Source organism: Cladophialophora bantiana, assembly GCF_000835475.1.
Source record: "Cladophialophora bantiana CBS 173.52 unplaced genomic scaffold supercont1.20, whole genome shotgun sequence".
NCBI classification, from domain to species: Eukaryota; Fungi; Ascomycota; class Eurotiomycetes; order Chaetothyriales; family Herpotrichiellaceae; genus Cladophialophora; species Cladophialophora bantiana.
The window spans coordinates 115,685-138,038 of NW_015971594.1; the positions used below are offsets into that span (position 1 = coordinate 115,685).

The 22,354-nt window shown below is 52.7% G+C and overlaps 6 protein-coding genes across 6 annotated transcripts; 3 read left to right on the top strand and 3 right to left on the bottom strand.

The window, feature by feature from the left end:
• Window positions 1-31: 31 nt before the first annotated feature.
• Window positions 32-1,913, top strand: Z519_10872 (uncharacterized protein; the record flags this gene model as incomplete). Its single annotated transcript, XM_016768587.1, has 2 exons — window positions 32-1,633; window positions 1,701-1,913. 2 exons carry the CDS (start codon window positions 32-34, stop codon window positions 1,911-1,913), a joined length of 1,815 nt encoding a protein of 604 aa, XP_016614974.1.
• Window positions 1,914-2,179: 266 nt separating this feature from the next.
• Window positions 2,180-3,277, bottom strand: Z519_10873 (uncharacterized protein; the record flags this gene model as incomplete). The annotated part of the gene is made up of 1 exon (XM_016768588.1): window positions 2,180-3,277. The coding sequence occupies one exon, from the start codon at window positions 3,275-3,277 to the stop codon at window positions 2,180-2,182; it is 1,098 nt and encodes a 365-aa protein (XP_016614975.1).
• An 808-nt stretch (window positions 3,278-4,085) lies between these two features.
• Window positions 4,086-7,235, top strand: Z519_10874 (uncharacterized protein; the record flags this gene model as incomplete). The annotated part of the gene is made up of 1 exon (XM_016768589.1): window positions 4,086-7,235. The coding sequence occupies one exon, from the start codon at window positions 4,086-4,088 to the stop codon at window positions 7,233-7,235; it is 3,150 nt and encodes a 1,049-aa protein (XP_016614976.1).
• Window positions 7,236-8,021: 786 nt separating this feature from the next.
• Z519_10875 (uncharacterized protein) lies at window positions 8,022-10,701 on the bottom strand (the record flags this gene model as incomplete). Its single annotated transcript, XM_016768590.1, has 2 exons — window positions 8,022-9,348; window positions 9,398-10,701. The coding sequence occupies 2 exons, from the start codon at window positions 10,699-10,701 to the stop codon at window positions 8,022-8,024; spliced, it is 2,631 nt and encodes an 876-aa protein (XP_016614977.1).
• A 1,178-nt stretch (window positions 10,702-11,879) lies between these two features.
• Z519_10876 (uncharacterized protein) lies at window positions 11,880-13,893 on the bottom strand (the record flags this gene model as incomplete). Its single annotated transcript, XM_016768591.1, has 3 exons — window positions 11,880-12,464; window positions 12,514-12,696; window positions 12,751-13,893. 3 exons carry the CDS (start codon window positions 13,891-13,893, stop codon window positions 11,880-11,882), a joined length of 1,911 nt encoding a protein of 636 aa, XP_016614978.1.
• A 1,465-nt stretch (window positions 13,894-15,358) lies between these two features.
• On the top strand, window positions 15,359-18,757 carry Z519_10877 (uncharacterized protein; the record flags this gene model as incomplete). The annotated part of the gene is made up of 1 exon (XM_016768592.1): window positions 15,359-18,757. The coding sequence occupies one exon, from the start codon at window positions 15,359-15,361 to the stop codon at window positions 18,755-18,757; it is 3,399 nt and encodes a 1,132-aa protein (XP_016614979.1).
• Window positions 18,758-22,354: the final 3,597 nt, after the last annotated feature.

Below are 22,354 nucleotides of genomic sequence, written 5' to 3' on the forward strand. Positions count from 1 at the left end.
CAGGCACCAGGCCCATCTCAGCCCCGTCAGAATGGAGTCCAACAGTCTAGAAAGAGCATCCCAATACCTCAACAACCTCTTACTCGCGCGCGGTCTCCTTTCAAATGGAAAACCCATCGACTTCGCTCGCCCAGATCGCAATCGGTCTGGCACCAACCCGACAATGTCCCGGATCATCAATCTCGTCCACGACTTGGTTCTCCGACGTGATCAAGATGCCGAACAACGAGAGAATCTCGCCACACATATTCGCCAAACCCGCGCCGATGAATCTCAGCGTGTCCTCGATCTTCAAAGGATGCAGGTCAAGAATGCCGAACTGTCGCGAGCTGCTGCCGCGGCCGAGTCGCAGGAGCGAGCACTAAAGACAAGTGTGCGTAAACTAGAAATCCAATTAAAGGATCATAAAGAGCAGATGTTGAAGATAAAAGCTACTCTGGATCAAGTGCGGGCCAAATGTCTAAGCGACGTTCGCAAAAGGGATGCCGAGTTGGACAAGCTAAAGGCCTATTTAGTGGGAATGCAGCGTGGCAAGAAAGACTCAAGTGGGATGAAAATAAATACTATAAACTGGGAGCCAGAGGTTAAGGGCAGGGAATTGCGCAACGGCCAGGATGTGAACAGCTCCGAATGGAGTCTAGAAAAGGAGAGCACCGAGTTTCTGACCGCCTTGGTCAATGAGACGAGTACAGAAAATGTAACACTCAGAAAGATCATAACGGATACTATGCAAATTATGCGAGATATGACCGGACTAGAGGATAGGGAAGCGGGCGCGGAAAACGAAGACCAGAAAGACGGGACGCAGATACCAGGCCATTTGCGCGAAACCAAACGAAAAGCAACTCATCAACAACCCCAAATCGAAGATCTCACCTCCTGCGACGACTTAGCTGAGCAAATGACTGCCATTCTAGGACACTGCCAATCTATACTCAAAGATCCATCATTCGTCCCAATCGAAGAAGTTGAAATCCGTGATGAAGAGATCATCAAGCTGAGAGCTGGATGGGAAAAGATGGCAAATCGGTGGAAGGAAGCGGTAACGATGATGGATAACTGGCGCAAACGCATGATTGAAAACGGCGAGGGACTATCAAGGGACGATCTGTCCGGGCTAGAGTTCGGAAAGAGTGTGGCTCTCCTACCGAATGGGCAGCCTGTTTTTGGGATGACCGAGGAACTGTCATCGATACTGTATGAGGGCAGCAAGTTGGAAGAAGAACAACCTGAGCACGAAGAAGTCTTGCCAGAGTCCGAACGAAAAGAAATTCGATATCCAATATTGACTCAAAGCGATGTCGTCGAAAAAGACGAAATCAAGATACAGCGACCAGATCTGGATCTCGTTCTCGACATCTCGTCGCCAGAGGAACGTCCGCCTAAAAGACGTGCTTCCATCGCACGCAGAGCAGGTAATCTAGGCAAGCCAATTCGACCACTGAAGGCGATGGACGTGAACAATGTCGGTCGCTCACCGAGACATGGTTTCGAGGGTTTGTCAATGTCGAGGGAAAGCGCAGATTCAGGCATTGGCAGCTTAGACGGCGAGCCTGACGCGGAGCGTGATGACGAGAACGGATTTGAGCTTGAAGAGAAGACGATGGGCTTGGAATCGCGGATTCCACGGCAGGTAAGATTCACAACATTTGTCTCTGTCAACTTTTGAATGGGTTCAAGTCGTACTAATTCCGATATAGACCAAAGGACAAGAGCCGGCATTAACGATTGATGAAAAACTGGCAGCGGTAGAGGCAGAAGCTCTTGAAAGCCAGCGAGACTCAAGACCAGCTTATGGAGCCAAAGGCGGGAAACGAAAACACGGAGCGAACCCTGCGAAGACTAGAAAGGCATCGAGGCGGAGAAGCACATTGAGTCCGGAGGAGCTGGCTGAGTTGATGGGTATTGAATAACAAGGACTTTGGCATGTCTTCTGATGGCTCAACATCCTTTTGGACGCTGCTTCTTGAGGCTGCCACTTCGACGCTGAAACCAGCGATAGGTCAAGACACATCCCTAGTCCCTTTGAATATAGGTACGTTTTCTACACCTACCTGCATCTGTTCCCCAGCGACTCAGCCTAGTCCAAGGTGGCGGTCCCATATTTCTCGACGGACTCTTTCAAGACAATTGGAGGCCGCTCTTGTCCTTGTGCTCCTCTAACTCGATTACCCACGTTTCACAGCCGACTTTCATTAGCATGCTTCTCGTTTACGAGCACAATCCTATACCGTGCCTTGCCCGCATCCATATCCACAATCGCCCGATTGGCCTCTTTCATGGGGTAATTATTATTCCACGTCCACACCTTCTTCTGCGCAAACAATTCCAGCATCTCCCGGATCTCTTTTGGAGAGCCAATCCCTGAGCCCGTGATTTTGATCTTCCTGGAGAGGAGGGAGAAAGCGTTGAAGGAGGGGATGTTGTCTTCAGGGGCGCCAATTTGGACGAACGTGCCGCCTACACGGAGGAGTTGGAGGTATTGCGCGAAGGGCATCTTGGGGCTCGAAACGGTCGAGACGATGAGATCCAAGGTTCTGCGGTGCGTGCGCGCCCAGTTCTTATCTTCGTCCGTGGCGATGAAGACGTCGGCGCCCATTTTAAATGCATCGGCCTTCTTTGAGGAAGTGCGAGAGATTGCGACGAGTTTGTCCACGTTCAGTGCTTTCGCGCCCATGACGCCAAAGTGACCTAGCCCGCCTAATCCGACAATACCCACGCGTTTCCCTGGGCCGGCACCGTACTGCGTCAAGGGTGAGAAGGCAGTGATTCCGCCGCAGAGCATCGGTGCTGCGACATCGCTGGGTATTGCGTCGGGGATCTTGAAGACAAAGTGAGAGTGCCCGCGCCAATAATCGCTATAGCCGCCGTAGGACTTCGATCCGTCAGGCCATTTCGAATTGTACGTCCCCGTCTGCTTGACTTGACAGTAGTTCTCCATGTCATGAGAGCATTCTTCGCAGTCCGGGCGGAGGCATGAACCGCTTTGAGCACCTACACCCACGCGATCGCCTACTTTGATTCCGTTTTCCACCTTCGAGCCGACGCGCACGGCGGTTCCAACAATTTCGTGGCCTACGCAGACGGGGTAAAGGGTTGGACCCCATCCGCTACGAAGCGTGTGAAGGTCGGACCCGCAGATACCACAGTGGGTGATTTTGATGTCAACGTCGGTTTCTTCAAAGGGCTTTGGAGTGTAGCTCTGCCAGACCATGTTACCTTTTGCCGAGTCCTTGTCGAGGCCCATCCAGCCTTGGAAGGAATAGTCTGCGGCCATGCTCTCGGCGGTTGGTAGGGAAGTTGAGATAAGGTCCTGTAAGGATGAGAAAACAGACGAACAAAGGAGACGGGATTGGTTTTGAATGGAGGACGGAGATGTATTGATAAAGAGAGCATGCCGGGCAGAGGGGCTTTTATATATCAGTTAGGGTATCTCCACCACTCGCACACGGCGTTATCATTCGCAATGCCCGTCAAGCCCGTCTGCAAGATATAGTTCCAAGTTTTTGTCAAAATGGTTATTCCGTCCGGAGCTCGACCGAGGTAAAAGGCCATGTCGACACCCTTCTATTGCCGCATGTATCTGGGTAAGTTCCATCGCTGCAGGCAGACCAAGAATGAACAAGCATATCGACAATGATTTTAGTCGCACCTCGTTTGCCTCCGCTGGATGATGATGACTTATTCTATCATATGTGGTTCGGATTGTTCCGAGGCAATGGCAGGCAGCAGAGTACTGGAACAGTATCATGGATTGAATCGTACTTGGTATATGGTTGAGGGATATAGAACATGAAAATTCCGAAAGTGAAATGATTTGAATCTGGTGAAGACGAGGTCGAGGAAGGCTGTGCAGCATCCGCGGCGTTGTGCGGCCCTGGTGCCTTGGTGGGTGCGAGTGGTCAAAGAGTGGTGCAGTTTTAGCGGTTTGTATAGAGGGGATGACTAAGCCGCCCGTGCATTTTGCGCGTCTCAGCGTCAACACACGCGATCCATCAACTTGTCAGTTGAACATAGTTCCGCCGCTGGCTATCGTTCTCCCACTTCCACCAGAACGAGATGATGATATTCCCGCGGACGCCAACATGAACAGATTCTCTGCGGACTATTCATCCAGCATCAATTCCACGCCGGGCAGAACTCCCGCTACTCGAGGCTCGAATTTTTTCTCCTCCAACCCTCCTCAACTGGCTAGCACCACTCCTGTTGCTCCTCCTCCCTCTCAGATCTTCGGCAGCTCCACCTTTGGTACTGGTATCAGTAAACTCCAGCTCTCCAAGCCTACCAAATCTTCCCCTTTACGCTCATCCCCGAACTCCAATAACCCTCAGCGCTCGAAGAATGGCGATCACCAGATTCCCTCAAGAGCCAGGAAGGGAGACTATCAAAATGAGGAAGCGGACGAGGATCAAGACATGGATGAAGACAATGAGGAGGAGGGACTAAGCCAGTTCCAGGCCCGCCGTGGCTTTCAATCCATCAGCCAACGGCAGCCCGCCTCCCTTATGAAATTCAGTACTATGAGCACAAGAGACTCGAGGGTTTCTGCGCCACCTAAATCTTTCCGCAGTTCGACGAGGCTCTCTGCGCTGCCACACAAGGGAAACGATACAGTGGTGCTCAGTTTGGCTAGAGACATGGGAGCCAGGGCGCAGCCAGCTTCGATTAGCGAACCAGACGAAGTGATTCTCGAGACGGAACAAATCCTCCGCGAACTAGACGAACAATCTCAGTACCTCAAAGACAGCACAAATGTCCTCCAAGTCGTCGCCGAATGTGCCTACAGTCTGATTAAAGAGTGGCAACGGTTTGTCGAGCCCGATCGCCCTTCACTGGATAGCAACGATATAGGCCCTCAACCTACCGCTCCCGCTTTCGCCAAAGCGAACTATCTCGCCTCCCTCCTACTCGTCCTTCGCCATCCCCCACCCTCTCCAGACAACATAGTCATCCCGACACCACGGGTTCTTCTTGATTGGCTTGACAACTACCACGTCTCCTACGACCAAATGTACCGAGCAGTCGTCTCCGCTCGACCCAATTGTACCTCACATGAGCTCTTCTGGGACGCCGTTCAGAGTCTGACCTTGCGGGGCAAACTGCAACAGGTGATGCAACTTTTCGCAGACGCGGACTTCAAATATGCCGCTTCGGCCGTGGACGACGGGGCAGACGGTGTGGGCTATAAAGGTGCTCAGCTCCAGACGGTACAAAGTGTCATCTACCGAGCTCGAATTCTACTCAACTCCTGCCCAGCTATTCAATCAGGCGACTGGAACGTCGCCGGCCCTGACTGGAACGTCTTTCGTAGCGCTGTCGAAGCTGCATTGGACAATCTGACTGACGAAGCAACCGGTCAGGACGAGGACGAGTCTCCTTTCGAAGCTGAGAATTTCGGGTTGCGGAAACCCGAAATGGGTCTCCTTGGGAAGATAGGCCAAAAATCAGGATCTTCTCTTCCCTGGACTATTTTCCAGAACCTCAAAATCCTCTACAGCATCCTTCTAGGCAGTGCCGAAGAGATTGCAGCCCAATCACAAGACTGGCTCGAGGCCGCTACCTCCTTGACCATATGGTGGGATGGCACTGCAGAAACTGGAACAGTTGCACAGTGGAGTTTCGACGTCAGTCGGGCTAACAACCTGACCAAGCAAGACGAAGACTTCAATCCTTACCTCGGTCGGCTGAGAGATGCGTTCCTTAGTGTCACGGATCCAAATGACAAAAATTCATTTCAAATTAATGCAATGTCTCCGGTCGAGGTAGGCCTTGGATGTATCTTGCAAGGGAGTACCCAAGGAGCTTTGACTGTTCTCCGTACGTTGTCCCAATGCATCGCTTCATCCGTGGCAGAAATCGGTGCCAAATCGGGCTGGTTAGAAGATGAGACCCACTCTCGACTTACTGGATTGAATGAAGAAGATCTCATGGTTCTTAGCTATGCCACTCCCAAGCACGGCATCTCCAAGGATGACTTGCTATTGTCGTACGCCGAACAACTCTTCAACAAGGCCATACTGCGTCTTTCTGACGGCTCCCTGGTGGAAGGCTGGGAAGTGTCTATATCCATCGTCACCCGTCTCGACGACCGCGAAGCGATGCACACCGCCGTGAGCAACTTCCTTGAGCAACTCGAAGTCTCTACTCAAGATCGAACCGAGAAGCTCACGAATCTCTGCTCAGATTTAGGTTTACAAGACGAAGCGAGAAAGGTCTCCGATAGATTCGGCGACTACCTCGTGAACAATACCGAGCAGTATGGCACCGCCTTACTGTGTTATGCACGGAGTCACGCAAGCCATAAGATAAGGCAGTTGATAGATGTGTTGGTCAGCTACTCGCTAGTGCAGTCCAGGGCGTACCCCCCTGAGAATGAAATGGACGACGGACTACGGAGTTTGGTGGGAAACCCCAGGACAGCACTGATCGACATTGCAGAAGTCGATCCCGAGGCTGCTGAAATGCTGCAATTCTACCTCGTAGGATACGCGTGTCTGCGGAGATTCTATACTCTGCGCGACGAAGAATCTGGGGATGGAAGGACAACGAATCCTCGGCCTCTCGCGCGGAGGAGAGCAGCGGCGAGAGCACTTGTGGCGGCGATCAATTCTGCTGCAGATTCTATATATGGCGGCTTATACGATCCGCAGAGACAAAGTGCGATCCAAGTTGATGGGCTGTTGACGCTTTTAGGCGAAGCTACTGGACTTCTCTCGCAAGGTGACTGCATCAAGACCGCCTACCCGGCAGGAATAGGGATCGGCACCGAAAAGAAGAGGATATTTACGACTGAACAAATCTATTCTTTACTCGCGGCGATCGAGGACCTCTCTACCGTGTCTGAGCGAGTCTACGCTGCGACGGAGGAGTGCCTGGCCGCTTCTCTTAGAGAGTACCGTGGATCCCGGCCACCGAGTCCGAGGGCGCTGCTGAAGAAGTCAATGAGTAGCGGAAGTGGGAGTGGTTTCTCGTACTCGCTCATGGGGAGCGAGATGCTGGGTAGGAGCATGACCACCGACATGACGAGCGCCAATGGAAGTGAAGTTTTAGTTGGGGGGGCCAAAGGGCAAAATTCCAAGGGAGATGGGAAGGGTACCCAAAAGGAGAAGGGATGGGACTGGAGAGACAAGTTTTCGGGCGAGGGCGTGCGCGGACAGAATATTGTAAGGGCATTACGGATGGTGTTGGCGGAGGAATTGAGTCTTGCCGAGCTTGAAGAAGGCGTTGGGCTTTGAGGTCATGTTACTGCACAAAGACAACAAACAAACAACGAATACTGTGTCGAGTCTGGCGGCGAGGACGGCATGATGTAGTCTGCCTCAAGAGAACCTGTACGAGTATGCGACCGGTCAAGAAAAAGAAAGGCGAGAGGGAAGGATCATGCGCTGACAGGGGGTGTTCATGGAGTTTCCACCAGCGGCTCAACAGGCAATGAACGTGCAGCAGTTCTATTTAATTCTCAACGAAATGTATGAATAGAACAGACCAGGGTTTCGACTTAGACCGTCCATGTATCAAGTGAAAGAGAGGGAGCGCGGCCATCGCGTTCAATTCAGTGTACGGACGATACTCGACGTGTGCGAAACCCCAAGTTCATCGCAATGCATGTTACATAGAAAACAAAGCAATAGCTCCTCGATTGCCCTCCCCCCCCAAACAGAATCCTTTTGCTGTGCGTGGTATGTCGTTGTTGTTGTTGTTGCAACCGTTAACAACCGTCTTCTGCTCACATGTAAAGCTCGTAAGTTAAAAAGAAAAATATGTGGCAAAAGCAGATTTTGTACAAGAAAACATAAAGCCAGAAGTGCGCAACATGAGCTGTGTACGTTCGCCTTCGCCGTGATTTATTTCCATTCCGGTGCCGTGAACCATGCAGTGGGTATCGTCCTTCACGTTCTTTGAGCAGCTACGCCGCCCAGTCAACAATCACCCTAGGGAGAGTAGAGGTGCAATGGTCATGTCATGCTTTATCCCCAAGGTGTGGAGCCTTCCCTTCTCTTTCTGGTCCCATCCTGATCTATTTAGAGTGGCCACCCACTCGTCTCGAACCCAAAGTTCATTGCGAGGAACTCGTCCCCGAATCCAAACGCCATAAGTTCATCACTCGTGAAATCCATAGGAATCATGTCCCCTCCTGGTCCAGGCATCATGTAGGGCATCATGGGAGCCGGTTGATCATAGCCAGTAGACATTTGATTGATGCCAGGTAACATGTTGGACTGAGCAGGATTGTTCATGATGGTATGGGACCATTGCTGTTGTGGTGTCGGTTGAGGTTGAGGCATTACTGGGCCAGGCCGGGGCGCAGGACCCATTGCTGCCTCGGAGAGCATCTGTAGTCCGCTCCGTGGCTGAGCTTGTTGCTGCTGTTGTTGGTGAGGTTGTGCAGCATTCCCGTCAATAGACGGGCGGTGTTGAGAATTCCATCCCAGGTTGGCCGGGTCCTGTTGCAACGGAAGAGCCTTGTACGTGTTTGGTGGCTGTTGTGGCTGCGTCAGATTGTTGCCGGTCCTGGAGTTGACATTACCATTCGCCGGCGTCCGCTGTCTTGAGACTGGTCCACTTCCATTATTTACCGAGTCTATTCTCTTCATGTGCCAGCTCTTAAGCATAGTAAAAATTAGTGTGAACTTGTGAGCCACGCGGGACATCCCTCCTTCACAGGCCTTGCTGAGAGCCTCAATCATTCTGTCGAGATAGTATTCCACTTTCAGATCTTTGTTTTTGAAGATGATGTTGAATTTGGACCCCTTCGCAGACACGGCCGAATACATCTTGATCAACGCAACTGCAGCGTAGGAGTTCCTAACAAAAAAAAGCGTGGGCAGTGCCCGCAGTGCCGTAATGTCCATGTTCAAGAAAGCATCGAACGCGGAATGGGCAGAGTCGACACAAGTAGTGAGGGCTTCTATATGAGCTGGCGTAACGTTGTCCGGGTCCGGGGGCCCATCGATCGGAGTAGAGATATAGGGAGGCCGGAAGTCGTCGATGTTATGGTTGTGGTGCATGGCGATTTCGTGCATATACAGATTTAGAATCCCTTCAGTGTGTTGGATGATGGGCTTCTTGACCATTTCCTTGGTGGCTGAATGTTGCCACTCGACAAGTTGGCGCTCGAATGTCTTTAGGTGGTATTGAGTTTGGGGGTCGGTTAATGACAGCTGAGAAGCCGGATCGTCCATGGAGAACTCAAAGCCGATGTCTTCAGCTATATGTTGTCCACGCACGAGATGGCAGAAATAATTGTCAGAGGGATGAGCATCCGGAGACGAAGTGAGAATGTCAACACACTCGTCAGCGTAGGGGCTCCAACGGATGAGTAAGGGCCGTCGGAGAGACATGGATGAACTGGGGGGAAGGTCAGCTCAGCGCAATTCCAGCTTGGATATGTACTTACTTGGAGCACATGTAATAGCAACCCAACCAGCACCGTCGCACCTCCACGCTGTTGGGATCTGACAAAGGTCTTTTGTTTTCGTGATATGGCCGCCAGATGCTTCCTCCACCTCGTCTCGATCTTTTGCCCATCCCAAGGTCTAGGGCCATGACGGCAGCAATGTGAATCAGCTGGTTAAAGTTCAGCTCTTCGTATTTTTCCGGAGGCTGGTAGAAACATGTCGTGACTTGTATGGTCTGGACAAGCTCCAGCGACTTCTCCCCCCGAAAGATGACTTTGTCGGCCAACACCCTAGTAATTTCCATGATCAGTCCAGGTTGAAGGTCGGGTCGGATGGTACCGGAAGCGACCGCAAGCACGGCAAGGAATAAGATGGGCTTGTGTTTGCGAATTTCATCGGCGTGGGTGCCGGGTGGGAAAACTACTATTGGCAGATGCTCGCACATTTCTGCCATATAACGATCGAAGCATTTCCTTGCCGTGTTTATGTCGATGAGGCCGCGTTCGATGGGATCCACAGTTGTCGGTTCTTCAGGTTTTGTCGTATGTTCCAACACGGGCTGATAGGTATTGGGAGGAGGAGGGGGAGGAGGTATGGACGGCTTGTACGACGGGTTGGAAGATTTATGCAGCTCTCCACCGAAGTAGTCGTAGTCGTTTGCGATCTTCCTCTTTACGCCTTGTTGCGGAGACTGAGCGCTCCCCGGTGGTGGAGGTGGAGGTTGATGCCACTGACCTCCGTATCCCTGCACACGGGCGTCATGAGGCGGAGGGTGTGGCACCGATATGGCCGGGTCAACCGCGAGATCAGGGTCGGCTCCTCCTCTTGCGGCCAGAGTCGCCGTGAGGGCGTCGATTTTCTTTTCCAACTCGGCGACTCGGCTGTCTGTTTTCTTTTGCCTTTTCCGGCTAGGGGCTGTGACGATACATTGTCGGTTGGCTTTTGCACATCTCTTGCAGGACCCCGTAGGATGGCTGTCGTCGGGCTCGCATTTCACCTTGAGTTGTCGACATGCCTCACAGGCGCGTGGTCTCTTTATGTCATTGGGATCGTTGGGATTGCCAGACGGACTTTGGTCGTCAGGGCTCTCCTGCGCGTGCGAATTGGTGGGGTAGTAGTTGGGCGTCTGGATGGATTGGTACGAGTTATTGGGGGAGGGTTGGAGGGAGGGTTGCAGAGGAGAGAAGGCGCCAGGAGGAGCGTTGTGGTAGTGCTGCTGAGTGTCGCGAGGTTTGGGAGGACTGCTCAGGTTGGAGCCTCGGAGGGCTGGATCGATGTGATTGAAGGTGTCGATGCCGGCCATCGAGTTCTTGATAGTACAGAACTAGCCTGTGATTGTTGATCGAGTTCGGGTCGGCGGTGGTTGATGGCGACTCGCCGTCGAGAGGATCCGGAGTGCCGATGGAATCAACTTCCTCTTTATTTCCCAGAGCACCCTGCAGGCACCTGTGTCGCCATCAAGGAGTCTAAGAGGACGAGATGTGAGAAGGCAGCCATTCAGCGATAGATTCGACGTGAGACTTTCTGTTACACGGGTTCGTGGGCTGGGATAAGTTGTGGTCAGGCAGGTCGGCGTTGGGAGTTTGTGGTGACTGAGAGCCGATTCCTGCGCTCGTCAGACATGACGACCTTGGACCGGGGGGGCAGGAGGAGGAGCAGCAAGAGAAGGTGCCAAGGGAGGGAAGGACGAGGAGGAGTCGTGGGCCGAGAGGCGGGTGGTGGTGCTTGGTAGTGGCAGAGGCAATTGAATAGCTTGCCAGTGAATGGCTTTGTCGGGCCGTGGCATTGCACATGCATGCCCTTGCCTACCTATGCATTTCCCACATTAGTATTATGTAAACTCCCTTGCGGTGCTCGTGCTTAGGGTTCCAAGGGCCCCTAGGCCAGAAGGGCTAGTTGAGGTACAGCCAGTCAATCAATCTTCTACAGTAGTAGCTCAACCTCGAGCTTTAATAATAGCAAATCTCACTCTCCGAAATGGTAAATTTGGGGCTCCTTTGCCACAAATATCAACGAGCTCTCTGGCGCCGCTCCGCACAAATCTCACTTGTCATGGCATGTCTTGCCATATTTAAACTACGGAACACTACCTCGTACACCGATGCTCAAAGGATGCTCTTCTGATCCATACGGCGCACTCGGTACGAGGTACACCTTTCACGACTCAGTTTGGCGTCCCCTATGGGCTAGGCTATGACGTGCGATGAAACACCCGCATATTGGAGTCGGGAACGCTCGTTATTGATATAGTCATACTCATCTACTCTATGATTGATATGGGCGTCTTTTGGGTCCCGGCCATGCCAACGGTAAAGATCCATTCAAGACTCGTCCTTTCACCAGTGCCCCTCTATCGCAAGGAAACCAAAAGCTGAATACTTTCACTGTCGTGATGCGCCGTCGAGCGTCTTTTCATTTCCCCATCATTCATTCGTCATTCAAGTCCTCAGAGAACAGAAAGGAAAACTGTGCATGCATGGTTCATGCTATAAGTTTGTGCACCGGGCATTCTGCCTTCCGTCCCAGCCACTCCAAAATGCAACTCCTATGGAACTTACACAGGCACTCCAACCTGACCAACTCGTCGCCAACATCATACTCGACCATACAGATGGAGCACTCTTGGACCTGGCCGTCTTCTTGCGAGACGCAATCTTTTTCGGTGGCTGTGAAGGTGAGCATTTGTAGTCGATGGGGTGGCGCTTGGGAGTACACCGGTGACGTCGGGCCCCCTGTTTCAGCATTTCCAGCTGCTACCGTAGTGCTAGTTTCCGCATGGTAAGTCGGATCACGCGAATGGATGCAATCCATTATATGTGTTTCACGGGCTGTTTCGTCACCGTTTGGTCCGCGAGGGGGTAACGCACGACGACACACTGGGCATATATCGTTTTCGTTCAATCGTGGTCGCGCAGATGGGCTATCGGTAAGTACATGCAAGGGTCGAGGTAGAGGTCGACGCAATTGCGATGTGACGCCAAATAATTCATCGCGCGGGTGTCTGCTTTCGGGATAGCTTGCACGCGGACGGTTATAGGTCAATCGACCGTCATGAGGTGGGTAGTCCTACACTAGTTAGAACGCTTGAGTTAGGAACGGGCGATAGGATACGTACCCTAGAAGAAGGCCCAGGGAACTGATTTGTCCCGGCAGAAATTGGCGATGCTTGCAAACGATATCGGGTAGGAGATGGTTGCCCTCGGGATGAACCAAGCCAACCCAGGGCATCGGATCTGCTTTCTGGATTGCTATAAGGAGCTTCGGTGGGCTGATGCTGTTGGGGAAGGTATGGATTGCCCTGATACACCAAAAGTTAGTGACATACTTGGTTACGATTTGGCAGCAAACTTACCACCCCTACAGGATTCCTTGAATAATCTCCCAACCCCGAAGAGTAACCCCTTGGTCTGGTATCAGACGTCACTGCATGGCTTGAAGTTGTGCTTTGCCGCGCTCCTGCAGCCCACGGAGCTTCACGGGAGGGGAAATTGGAGACACGAGGAGGGTAGTTTGGTAAGGGGTCGGGTTGAGGATCGGGCACACATGGATTGCAGAGCCGCACTTTCTCTCCGCCCTCTAGCTGAGGCTGTGCATCATAGTAATAGGAGCCCAGAGCGTTTTGAAATAGGCTGTCGTCGATATCATCTGCATTGGAATCTAGTGGTTCTGATCGGCGGGTTGCAGGATTAACAGGAGAATCGATCACATCAGGTCCCGGCGGATGGACGATAAACTGCCGGGGGATTGTGATTCGGTGTGGCGAACAGTCATTACAGACCACCCTGCCGCACTTTCGGCAATGATGGCGTCTGAACATCCAAGTAAAGGGCCGGTTGCAGATAGGGCACTTGTCGACCTCTGAATCAGGCTGCCACCTCGGCACCATATATCGTCTTGAACTGCCTGACGAAGACCTTCTCAGTCTGTTGTCTCCAGGTGTTTGTGGTGGTGGTGGCGGCGGCGGCGGCGGAAGAGGAGATGAGCTTGTCAGATCTACAACCTCAACAATGGATCGATTGATATTGGTATCGGATGAAGCATGACGCCGGGGAGTAGGAGGAGAGGACGGTCCGTCCATGCGGGAGGTATTGTGGTTCAGACTCCGATCGTAAAAGCCATTACTGTTTGTTCTTCTCCGGCCTTCTTCGTATATTGAAGAGTTTGTAAGCCTCCTTTTGCGGTCAAGGGCGATGATGCCTCGCCTACGTTCTTCCGTGGTCTGTTCGGCGGAGGGGAGGGGGAGGGGCAGAGGACGGTCCCGCGGAATGGCAGCCAGCATCGGCTCATTGTGGCCCGATCCTGAGCCAGAGCCAGAACGCGAGGCGGAGGGACGAGAGACTGGCAGGTCAGGCAGTGGCCGCTGAGATGTTGAGCCTGTGGTCATCTCAGAGCGTCTGGAATGGTAAGAGTCATGACGCGCATGATGGTGACGGGAAGTCTCCCGGTCAGATTCATCGGAGCTGCTCTGTGAAGTGATAGAGTCTGATGAAGACATGGCCCGTTTTCAGAGTCGAGTGCAACGAGAAAGGTGGTAACGCAGCTTTGTTACCTGGTACCTTGAAACTTCAAGGGAGAGAAGGTGCAAACGGATGCACGTGTCAAAGACAGTGATGACGGTGGCGGAAAACTGACATATCACGGCGGCTGAAACGCGCAGGGGCAGGTGCAAATGGGGATTGCGAAGGAAGATCAGGACGCGTCTCCTCTACAAGTACTGCGCGATAGAGGGCATAATACACGTATCTTAGTAATTGCAAGTGAGGAGACGCTCAGCGCGTCAGAGATATGTAGCCGTAGAGAGATTGTCGTATCAGCAGTACTCAGGATGACAAAAGCACCACAGCACAAGGTATCGTTGCAGAGACATTCTCCTCCTGCAAGAGAGCACGTGTTGTCTCGGAACAAGTACGGAGACGGGGCCTTAGGCTCTAGGCGTTACTTGCACCTAGCGATGGGAGTGTCCAAGTAATAGCCCCCCCTGTGCAGGTGAACACGGATGACGAACCTACCACTGAACAAAGCCGACTCGTGGGGGGAGAAAACAGCCTTAGTTTGGTTAGTGATGTGCATGGCCCTTGATCGCCAGACCCGTAACACCCAGAAATAGACCTCGAAAATCAAGCCCAGTTAAGCAGGAGGACGCCACAGGGAGTCTCGACTCCCCAGGACTGAAACCTACCTTACTGCCCACTGCCCAACATCTCCAAGAGACAGAGGAAGAGAGGGAAAAAAAAACCGTCGTCTTCCGAGCTGCCGCTCCTTCTAATTGGCTCAGCAGAGTCCCTTCTTCGGGTTTCGTCTCCTGCTGCGGCGGTGCCTGCGATTCCCACCACTCCTCCCGTCGGTGCCCATCAACCCTTCTCCACGCTCGCTTCAGGTTTTCCACAGCTGTTAATACAATTTTGTCGTCTCCTTTGCCATTGTAACTCATACCGTCGCCATCCACCTCGTTTATTTCCCTTCGTCCCGGCCATTTCACTCGTTGAGCATTTACCAAGTACATCAGCCCCATTAGCCACGCAGTAATTGGAATCCCTCGCGCAGATCTGAGACACTCTTGGCGAGCAGTTGACGATAGTTTTCAACCTTTCCCTCTGGTCAATCGCCATTGACAACCTTGAGCTTCTACATGTACCTTGTCACTACTTCGCCCTTGCTCCCGTCGTTGGCGCTTGAGTGCTAGACGGAGACACACGACCTGAGTAGCGTCCGCCATTCCGTACGACTTGAACCTCTACTTTTCGAAGTGTGTTCACCGCGCGATCGGGTCAGATGTCGGGCTAAAGGGAGACAGACTTGTCTTGGAAGAGGAGGACAGAAAGGCCCCTTGTGCAGAAATGGCGACTGATCGAGGCGGATATCGAGGTGTGGACTGCGCGTTGACCGTCGACAAAAGACCGCATTGGCATCGACATCGGCATCGTCTATCGTGGAGATGGGATTGGGGACACCCGCTCACCATGACCTTTTTTCTGCTCGTCCTATGCATATCGTCTGTCCACGCCGCCTATGTCGAGTTTCGCAACTGTCTGGACAGCAATATTGTCAATTCTAATCCGCGCATCCTACAATTTGATCCCTTCAATGTATCCGCCGTATTCAACAGCTCTTCGTCCTCCGATCGACATCATCTCAATATCACCGTTTATGGCAATGTCACAGGCAAGGCCACTGAACAACCTTACCCTCCTCCTGATGATCCGTCATGGACCGATCCCAACGACACTTTTGGCAAGATCCCCGATTTGAGCGAGTCCAACAACAAATATACTACCCTCTTTGCCCGTGTAAATTTCCTAGGGTACACTCCATGGAACGCAGATCCTTCGCGATTCTGTGAGTCCGTGGTCCACGGAGACTGTCCGTTGGCTCCCGCATTCTACGTCAACCAGAGCGACTTGGATCGATTACCCGCATTTTCTGTCGCACACGATTTATTCTCCAGTTACGCCTTTGCCTCACTTCAAGCCACCCTCAGAGTTCAGTCGGGCGATGCCAGCGGCCAATTCTACAGCTGCATCACCGCCACACTTACTCCCGATCTGGGAGGATCTCTCAAGGCTATCCTCAGATATGTACCGCTCGTGGTACTGATCGTGGTCGGCATCGCTACTATCGCCGCCGCCATCCTGAGCCCATGGGGCTCCGCGGACCTGTTTCAGTGGAGCAGCAATTTCGGGCGTGATGAGGACTTGCTTCGCCTAGTCACCCCGGGATTTGGGGACTGTTTACAATACATTCAGTTCGTCGTCTTGACTGGCAGTCTGTCCTTGAACTATCCTGGCTTTTACCAACCAGCAGTCAGCCGCGTAGCCTGGTCTTCGCTCATGTTCAACGAGAGTTTCGTAACTGGCGGAAACGGCACCCAGAGCCTAGTCGACGGCATTTACGAGTATCGCACCGACACAAAATATGGCCTTGATCGAATGAGCCAACTGGTCGGCATGACGTCGGACAAGGACATTTGGGCAGATATGATTGTCTGGCTGGTGGTCATCGTCGCTTCCGTCTCAATCTTGACTCAACTGGGCTTTGCAGTGCGCTGGATTTACCGAAAAATCAAGAGAGAGCCACCAGAGGATCTCCGTTCCAAAAATGGGCCATTTACCGCCGGAAACGTGGTCCGCCTGGTCATGAACTTCTTCCTGTTGCCTTTGGCATCGCTGTCGTTCTATCAGCTGGTGATCGCAGGAAAAGGCCCGGCGTATTCAGTTGCACTCGCTGCGGTGGCGCTGGTCATCGTCGTCTCGTTTTGGATCTGGTTGCTGTTGTTATTCGTTCGGACGAGACCGCGCTCGTTCCTCTTCGACGACCTTCTGATGGTCCTTGCTTACGGTCCTCTATACAACACCTACTGCGATGATGCCGCCACTTTTGCACTGATTCCTCTTCTCGTGAACCTTGTCCGGGGCATTGCCGTTGGAGCAGTTCAGCCGTCGGGAATCGCACAAATCGTTCTCCTGGCAATCTGCGAGATTGTTCTGATTCTTACCATCAATGCTTTCCGTCCATTCCCATCAGCCACTTCCATGAACATCTATCACACTTGCTTCTCAGTTATCCGACTCATTACCATCCTTCTTTCTATAGCCTTCGTGCCTACACTTGACGTTGAAGATTCGTCGAGAGGCTGGATCGGATATGCCATCCTCATCATTCATGCTTGTACCATGGTCTTTGGATTCTTCTTGAACGCTGTACAAACATTGGTTGAGGTCATTGCTCGCCTTGCTGGTGCAGGTGGACGGGATGAGGCGACGGGGGCCGCCACTAGAGGTGGTTTGAACAAAGTGTTTGGTATGCGACAATTGTCTCGACGGATGCCGAGGCGGGCTGCTCAGGATCCGCGCCATAGTATGTCATCAAACGCGGCCATGTTCAACGCCATCGAAAACGACCAACAGAAGCTACAAATGGCCAAGACTAGGTCCCGCAGTGTGTCGGCTGCGTCCGGCGTCCTGTTGGAAGGCGGGGCAAACTCCAACAGGATCAGTCAAAACCTCGATGGCCGCGTTGTCGGTCAGACCACGCCTGATAGATCCAGCAGGGGATCAAGGCGACTCACAGCCAGACTTAGCGGCGCCGGATCGCTGGGAGGAATTGTCGGCATTCAAAGGCAAGTGGAACAAAAAGACCCGTACTATCGACCGCCGCGCAGGAATACAATGGATGCACTCGCTGGAATCGACAGTCGTCCAGATCTAGCCCAAGCATCCTCAAAAGGCGCCGCGGCAACTGAAGGCGCTATCGAAGACGATGCTGGTGAAGGACCTTCGACTCCCATGCCTTTGGAGAACGACGACCTTGAAGACAACACCAACGATTTGACGAGGACAAAGACCGACTACGCTGTGAGAGAAGTTGACTTCTACTACGGCGTGCGTGGTGCTGCTCTCTCAAGCGGAACGAGGAAGCTCAAAACTGGGCCGGCTGACCCAACCGGGCCAGTCTCCACTGCTACCGGATGGTTCAAAAGTCTTCTTGGTGGTAAGACAAAAGAAAAGAACAAGGGCTTCGAGGTTGTCAGAAGTGCTCGAGTCCCTCCTCCAGGGCTGTTTCCTCCACAAACTCCTATCCGAGAAACCCAGATCACCGAACCTGATCACGACGAAGTCCGGAATATAGAAGAGAGTCAGACTGATCGACACAGCACAAGAGTTGCATCTCCCCCTCCGCAACCCAGAGCCCAAAGACAGAGCCAAAACCAGAGTGTCTACGATGACATCTCTCTTGCAGATTCTGACGACGATGAGGAAACAGAAAGTCCCCTGCCAGCAAGACCGCCGTCATTACCCCTGATCGAATCAGTGGGCGGTATTGAATTGCCTAGTCGCATTGGTTCTGAAGCTTCCAGGAAGTCACGCGGCAAGCCCCCACGGGCACCAGACACGGATATTCCAGCGGTTCCTGCCATTCCTCGCAAAAGTTCACGGAGACAGTCTGGCGGGGGTTCGCAAGACAGACGACTAGCTGAGTCTGCATTGTTTGCCTCGGGACCAGCTGACCCCAAGGCCCGAAAAGCGCCGGTTCAACCAATAGGCACTAGTCGCATTCCTTTTGCTAACACACAATCTTCGACCGCTCGAAATAAGAGGTACTCGACCGGCGCAGAATCAACCACGTCGAGCGTGATCCGCGATGGAGACGAGAACATTCCCCTGCATCCCTCGTATACAAGTCAGTTGCGGCAGTCGGCAACATCCGCATTAGGGGCCCATGGGGCAGATCTCCGCAATGACCGGCCGTCAAATATGGGGTTCGTTCAGCAACACAGGGCAAGCGACCATATCCACTACAGTCCGGATTCGCCTGAATTTGAGGGTAGCACCGCAGAAGTTCACGGGCGCCCGGGATATTGAGCGGCTAGTCACTCATGATCTTGAAGGGAATCACGAAGTTTACGACCTTTTTCTACAGATTTCGTATTGCGAGGACTCAACTGTGATTGGAGGCATTCCATTGCAGGCACACATTGAAGGGATATGAACATGGTGGTTTTGTTTCATTGATTGCGGTCGTGGTGTTGAGAAGAGCACAGACTGACGGGATTCGGAAAATTCACATTGGCCTCGAGGGGAGACATAGTTTTGGCTCCTGTTTTTGCCATTTTGATCAGCGCGGCGTCCGGTCTTGTGCAAAAGGGAAGGATGTCAGACATATTCTTCGTGGCATGTATATAATTAATAGTGTTCGCAGTGTCGTCTACAAGTACCTGTTTTCGCAGTCCCCAACATCCCTTCGCATTTACAGTGAGCAAGGTGAGGGACCGGATGTGGTGCGCGGACGCTGACGGGGGAGAGGGGATGAGGCATGGGACTTCACATGCTGGCACCAAGGAGAATGTATAGGGGACAACAATAAGACATGGGCAGGAGCTGGGAATTGTCCCTCTTTGACCTGTACCGAGTATGGGCAGTTTGAACTGCTGTTTCTTTCCATCTCGGGTTGCAGTCACCTCTTCAAGAAAAGTATTACTTCCCGCAAAACAGTGATCTCGATTTGCCTGTTGCTCACGCTCTTGGAGCAGGACTCACTTTTATTTGACAGAACACAGACCCAAGAATTCTGATCCTCGCCTTCCCTTCGAGCAAGCCCTCGACTTAACCAAAATTAGCTCGATCTATCTCATCCTCCAGGCCTCTCAACTGCGTGTTGGAGGGGCCGGAAAAATGAGTTGGCCACATCGCTGGCCAGGATCTCGGTGATTGCTAATTACACGATTACGAGGGTCCATACTCGGTACACCAGGGTACTACACCAAAAATGGCACCCACACTTCATTCTGCCAGAGGTCACAAGATCCTGGCACAGGCAAGCGCAGGCGACAAATGGGACCAGGTCCAAGGTATGAGCCACGGAACAGAGCCCTCGAATGTTGACGCCTATGATATGGGTTGGTGGCTTTGAATCTACGCCGTCTCGTCCAGACCCCTCGAGCTGCACGGTACTTGTCCTCCGCAAGCAGATCGGAGCGACGGAGGCGAGACATCATGAACCAATTGGCCGAAAGTTGCCCCCGTCTCTCGAAGTGTTCGCTAGATACGGAACCCCAGCATCCTCCTGCTTCGACACCTCGGTCCTGAGACAACAGCCCCTTCGATGCGCAAAATAGCGTGGTCTTGAAGGCTTCTAGTGACACGAGGGCTGGACCTGCCACCATGCAGAAACTGCAAGGCCGGAAAAGGGGACAACTGACTTCTGTATGAGGTGAAGTCTGGAGTTTTTAGATTCGAGGGTCAGATCATCCCAATACATCGACAATCTTGGATGTGCACGCCAATGCATGGCCAAGATTGGTTACAAAGTGGGACAGCGGGTGGCTGCAGCCAGCATGATACTGTGCAAGTTCAACAGAAGAAGCTCCTTCTAGTCCAGATTCAATGCGCATATGCCCACATTCGGCCACGGGTCGGTGTGCAGAGTTCACACTCAGGAGCCGTCTCGGAAGCCCTTTTCCCCCCCCGGCACAACCTCACTAGACTGTGGCTTTGCGTCTATCTAGGCTTACCAGTGGTGCCAGTGGGCATGGAAAAGAGTTGTCGATGACCTGAACCGACCACGAGCGCTGTTTGAGGACCGTTTGGTCCAGATCCCTGCCTAGGGCATTTCAAAATTTCCATCTCGAGTATTTCAAAGAATCCCAAGTCTCTTGGCTAGCGGTCGAGGCAAGCCTCGTTCTCAGCAGCAAGGCGCCACCAGTGCGTGGAGATTTACATACCAAGTAGGTACGTTCACCCAAATTCCTGGGACCAACTCGTTTCCTATTGGCCTCTAGGTGGTGGTCATGGCCGCGGAGACGGGCCTGAAAATCCGTCGTTCAAACCTGCCACGGCGCAGACCATGCGTGGTCTCGCCTTGGAACTAGGTAGTGATGCGCGTGGGGATCTCCTCGCCTAACACGAGTGAGGCGCATCCGGTGACACGCGGGTGACATGCGTGGCCCTTGCTCCTGTTCGTGTTCTCAGTTCATTGCCCGGGTCGATGATGTTTCGGAACATACTTGGGATAATACCTACGAGTGTGTCAGACGCTTCTTCGAGACAATCCTCGACGACATTCGAAAACCAACATACCGAATACAAGCAGACGAGGCAAACAGAGCGTCGCTGGCCATTTCCTACATGGAATACTCCGATCTCCTTGGAGCACGCAAAAAGTAACTTCTTCCTGCGTCGCCACCATCCCTGGACACTCCCTCAGCTCAGCTGGCTTCACTGGGATTGCGGGTCGCAGGTCGCAGGTCGCAGGTCGCAGGTCGAAACCAACCCAAGGATTCAGATATGGTACCGAAGTACCGTACGGCACGGCTCGGAGTCCTTTCGGAGACATTCCACAGCTGGATCGAGTTAAAGACTCCTAATCGCGTCCCCTTACCGCGCTCTCCTCCAAGATGGCCTTAAAATCTTTGCGGTTAGTTAAGCCAAGGCAGGCCAAACAGACGGCCGGCAAACGGCAGCTTGGGCCTGTCTTCCGGTGAAATTCTCCTCCTTCTCAGCTGTGAAAGGACGCCATGCAACCCTGAGCGGAGCTGACCGACAGTGATAGAAAGCTCTCCTTCGACCAATCAGCCCTGAGATCTGAGTGATTCGGCGATCACGGCCATCAATTACGATAGATCCTGGTCCGCCGACTCTCAAAAAGATCGATCCAGAGCCCACCATTCCGGCACTCCAAGAGACAAGATCTGGGTTTTCGTCTATCGGCCCCCAGCCGCTGTCATTGCCCCTCAGCTCCAAGAGACTTGTGGTTCTCATCCACAACCACAAACATCCCACGGTTTGATAGTCTAGGGGATCCATCACCACCTAGTTCACGACCCAAACCCTGCATTGTCTTCAAAGAGTATTTGTAAGTGTTTGCTCATCACAGCCTCGGAAGATCTGGGTCATTTGGACCAGACCCTTTTGGTGATGTCAACACGCTCTTGTTTCCCCCCCTTTGAGCGCCGAGGAGGCACTAGACCAATCATTGCAAAGTGCAGTGCATGCTCGAGGCTCGGGGAAAGATGCCGCGAGACTTGTAGGCGAACATCCCACGAGATACAGGGATCCTGCCCTTTTGTCTTCAAATTATTTTCATAATGCACACTACAATCCTGACCAGCGGTCTCCGGTCTCTCTGCACTAGACCCTAAAGCCAACCATTTCTCGCTTGTTTGATCGCTGCCCCTGTTCAGCGGCATTGGCCCTAACAAATGCAGAAAAAGCATAGGCATTCAGCCTAGCACTCAGCATTGGCGAGAAGGACGATGGCCACCCAGTCTCTGGGCCCTTGGTGGCTATTCCCAATGGAAACATGTTTCGCCTTTCCTCAAGTGACATCTCGCCAGGCTTGCACGCCTGAGTGCACTGCAACTGATATAGTGGTTTCGATTCGGCAGTGGACGGGCTACATGCTGCTGGGGAACGATTAATCTACACTCCCTCCAACATCTTGAAATCCAATGTCGTCCTTCT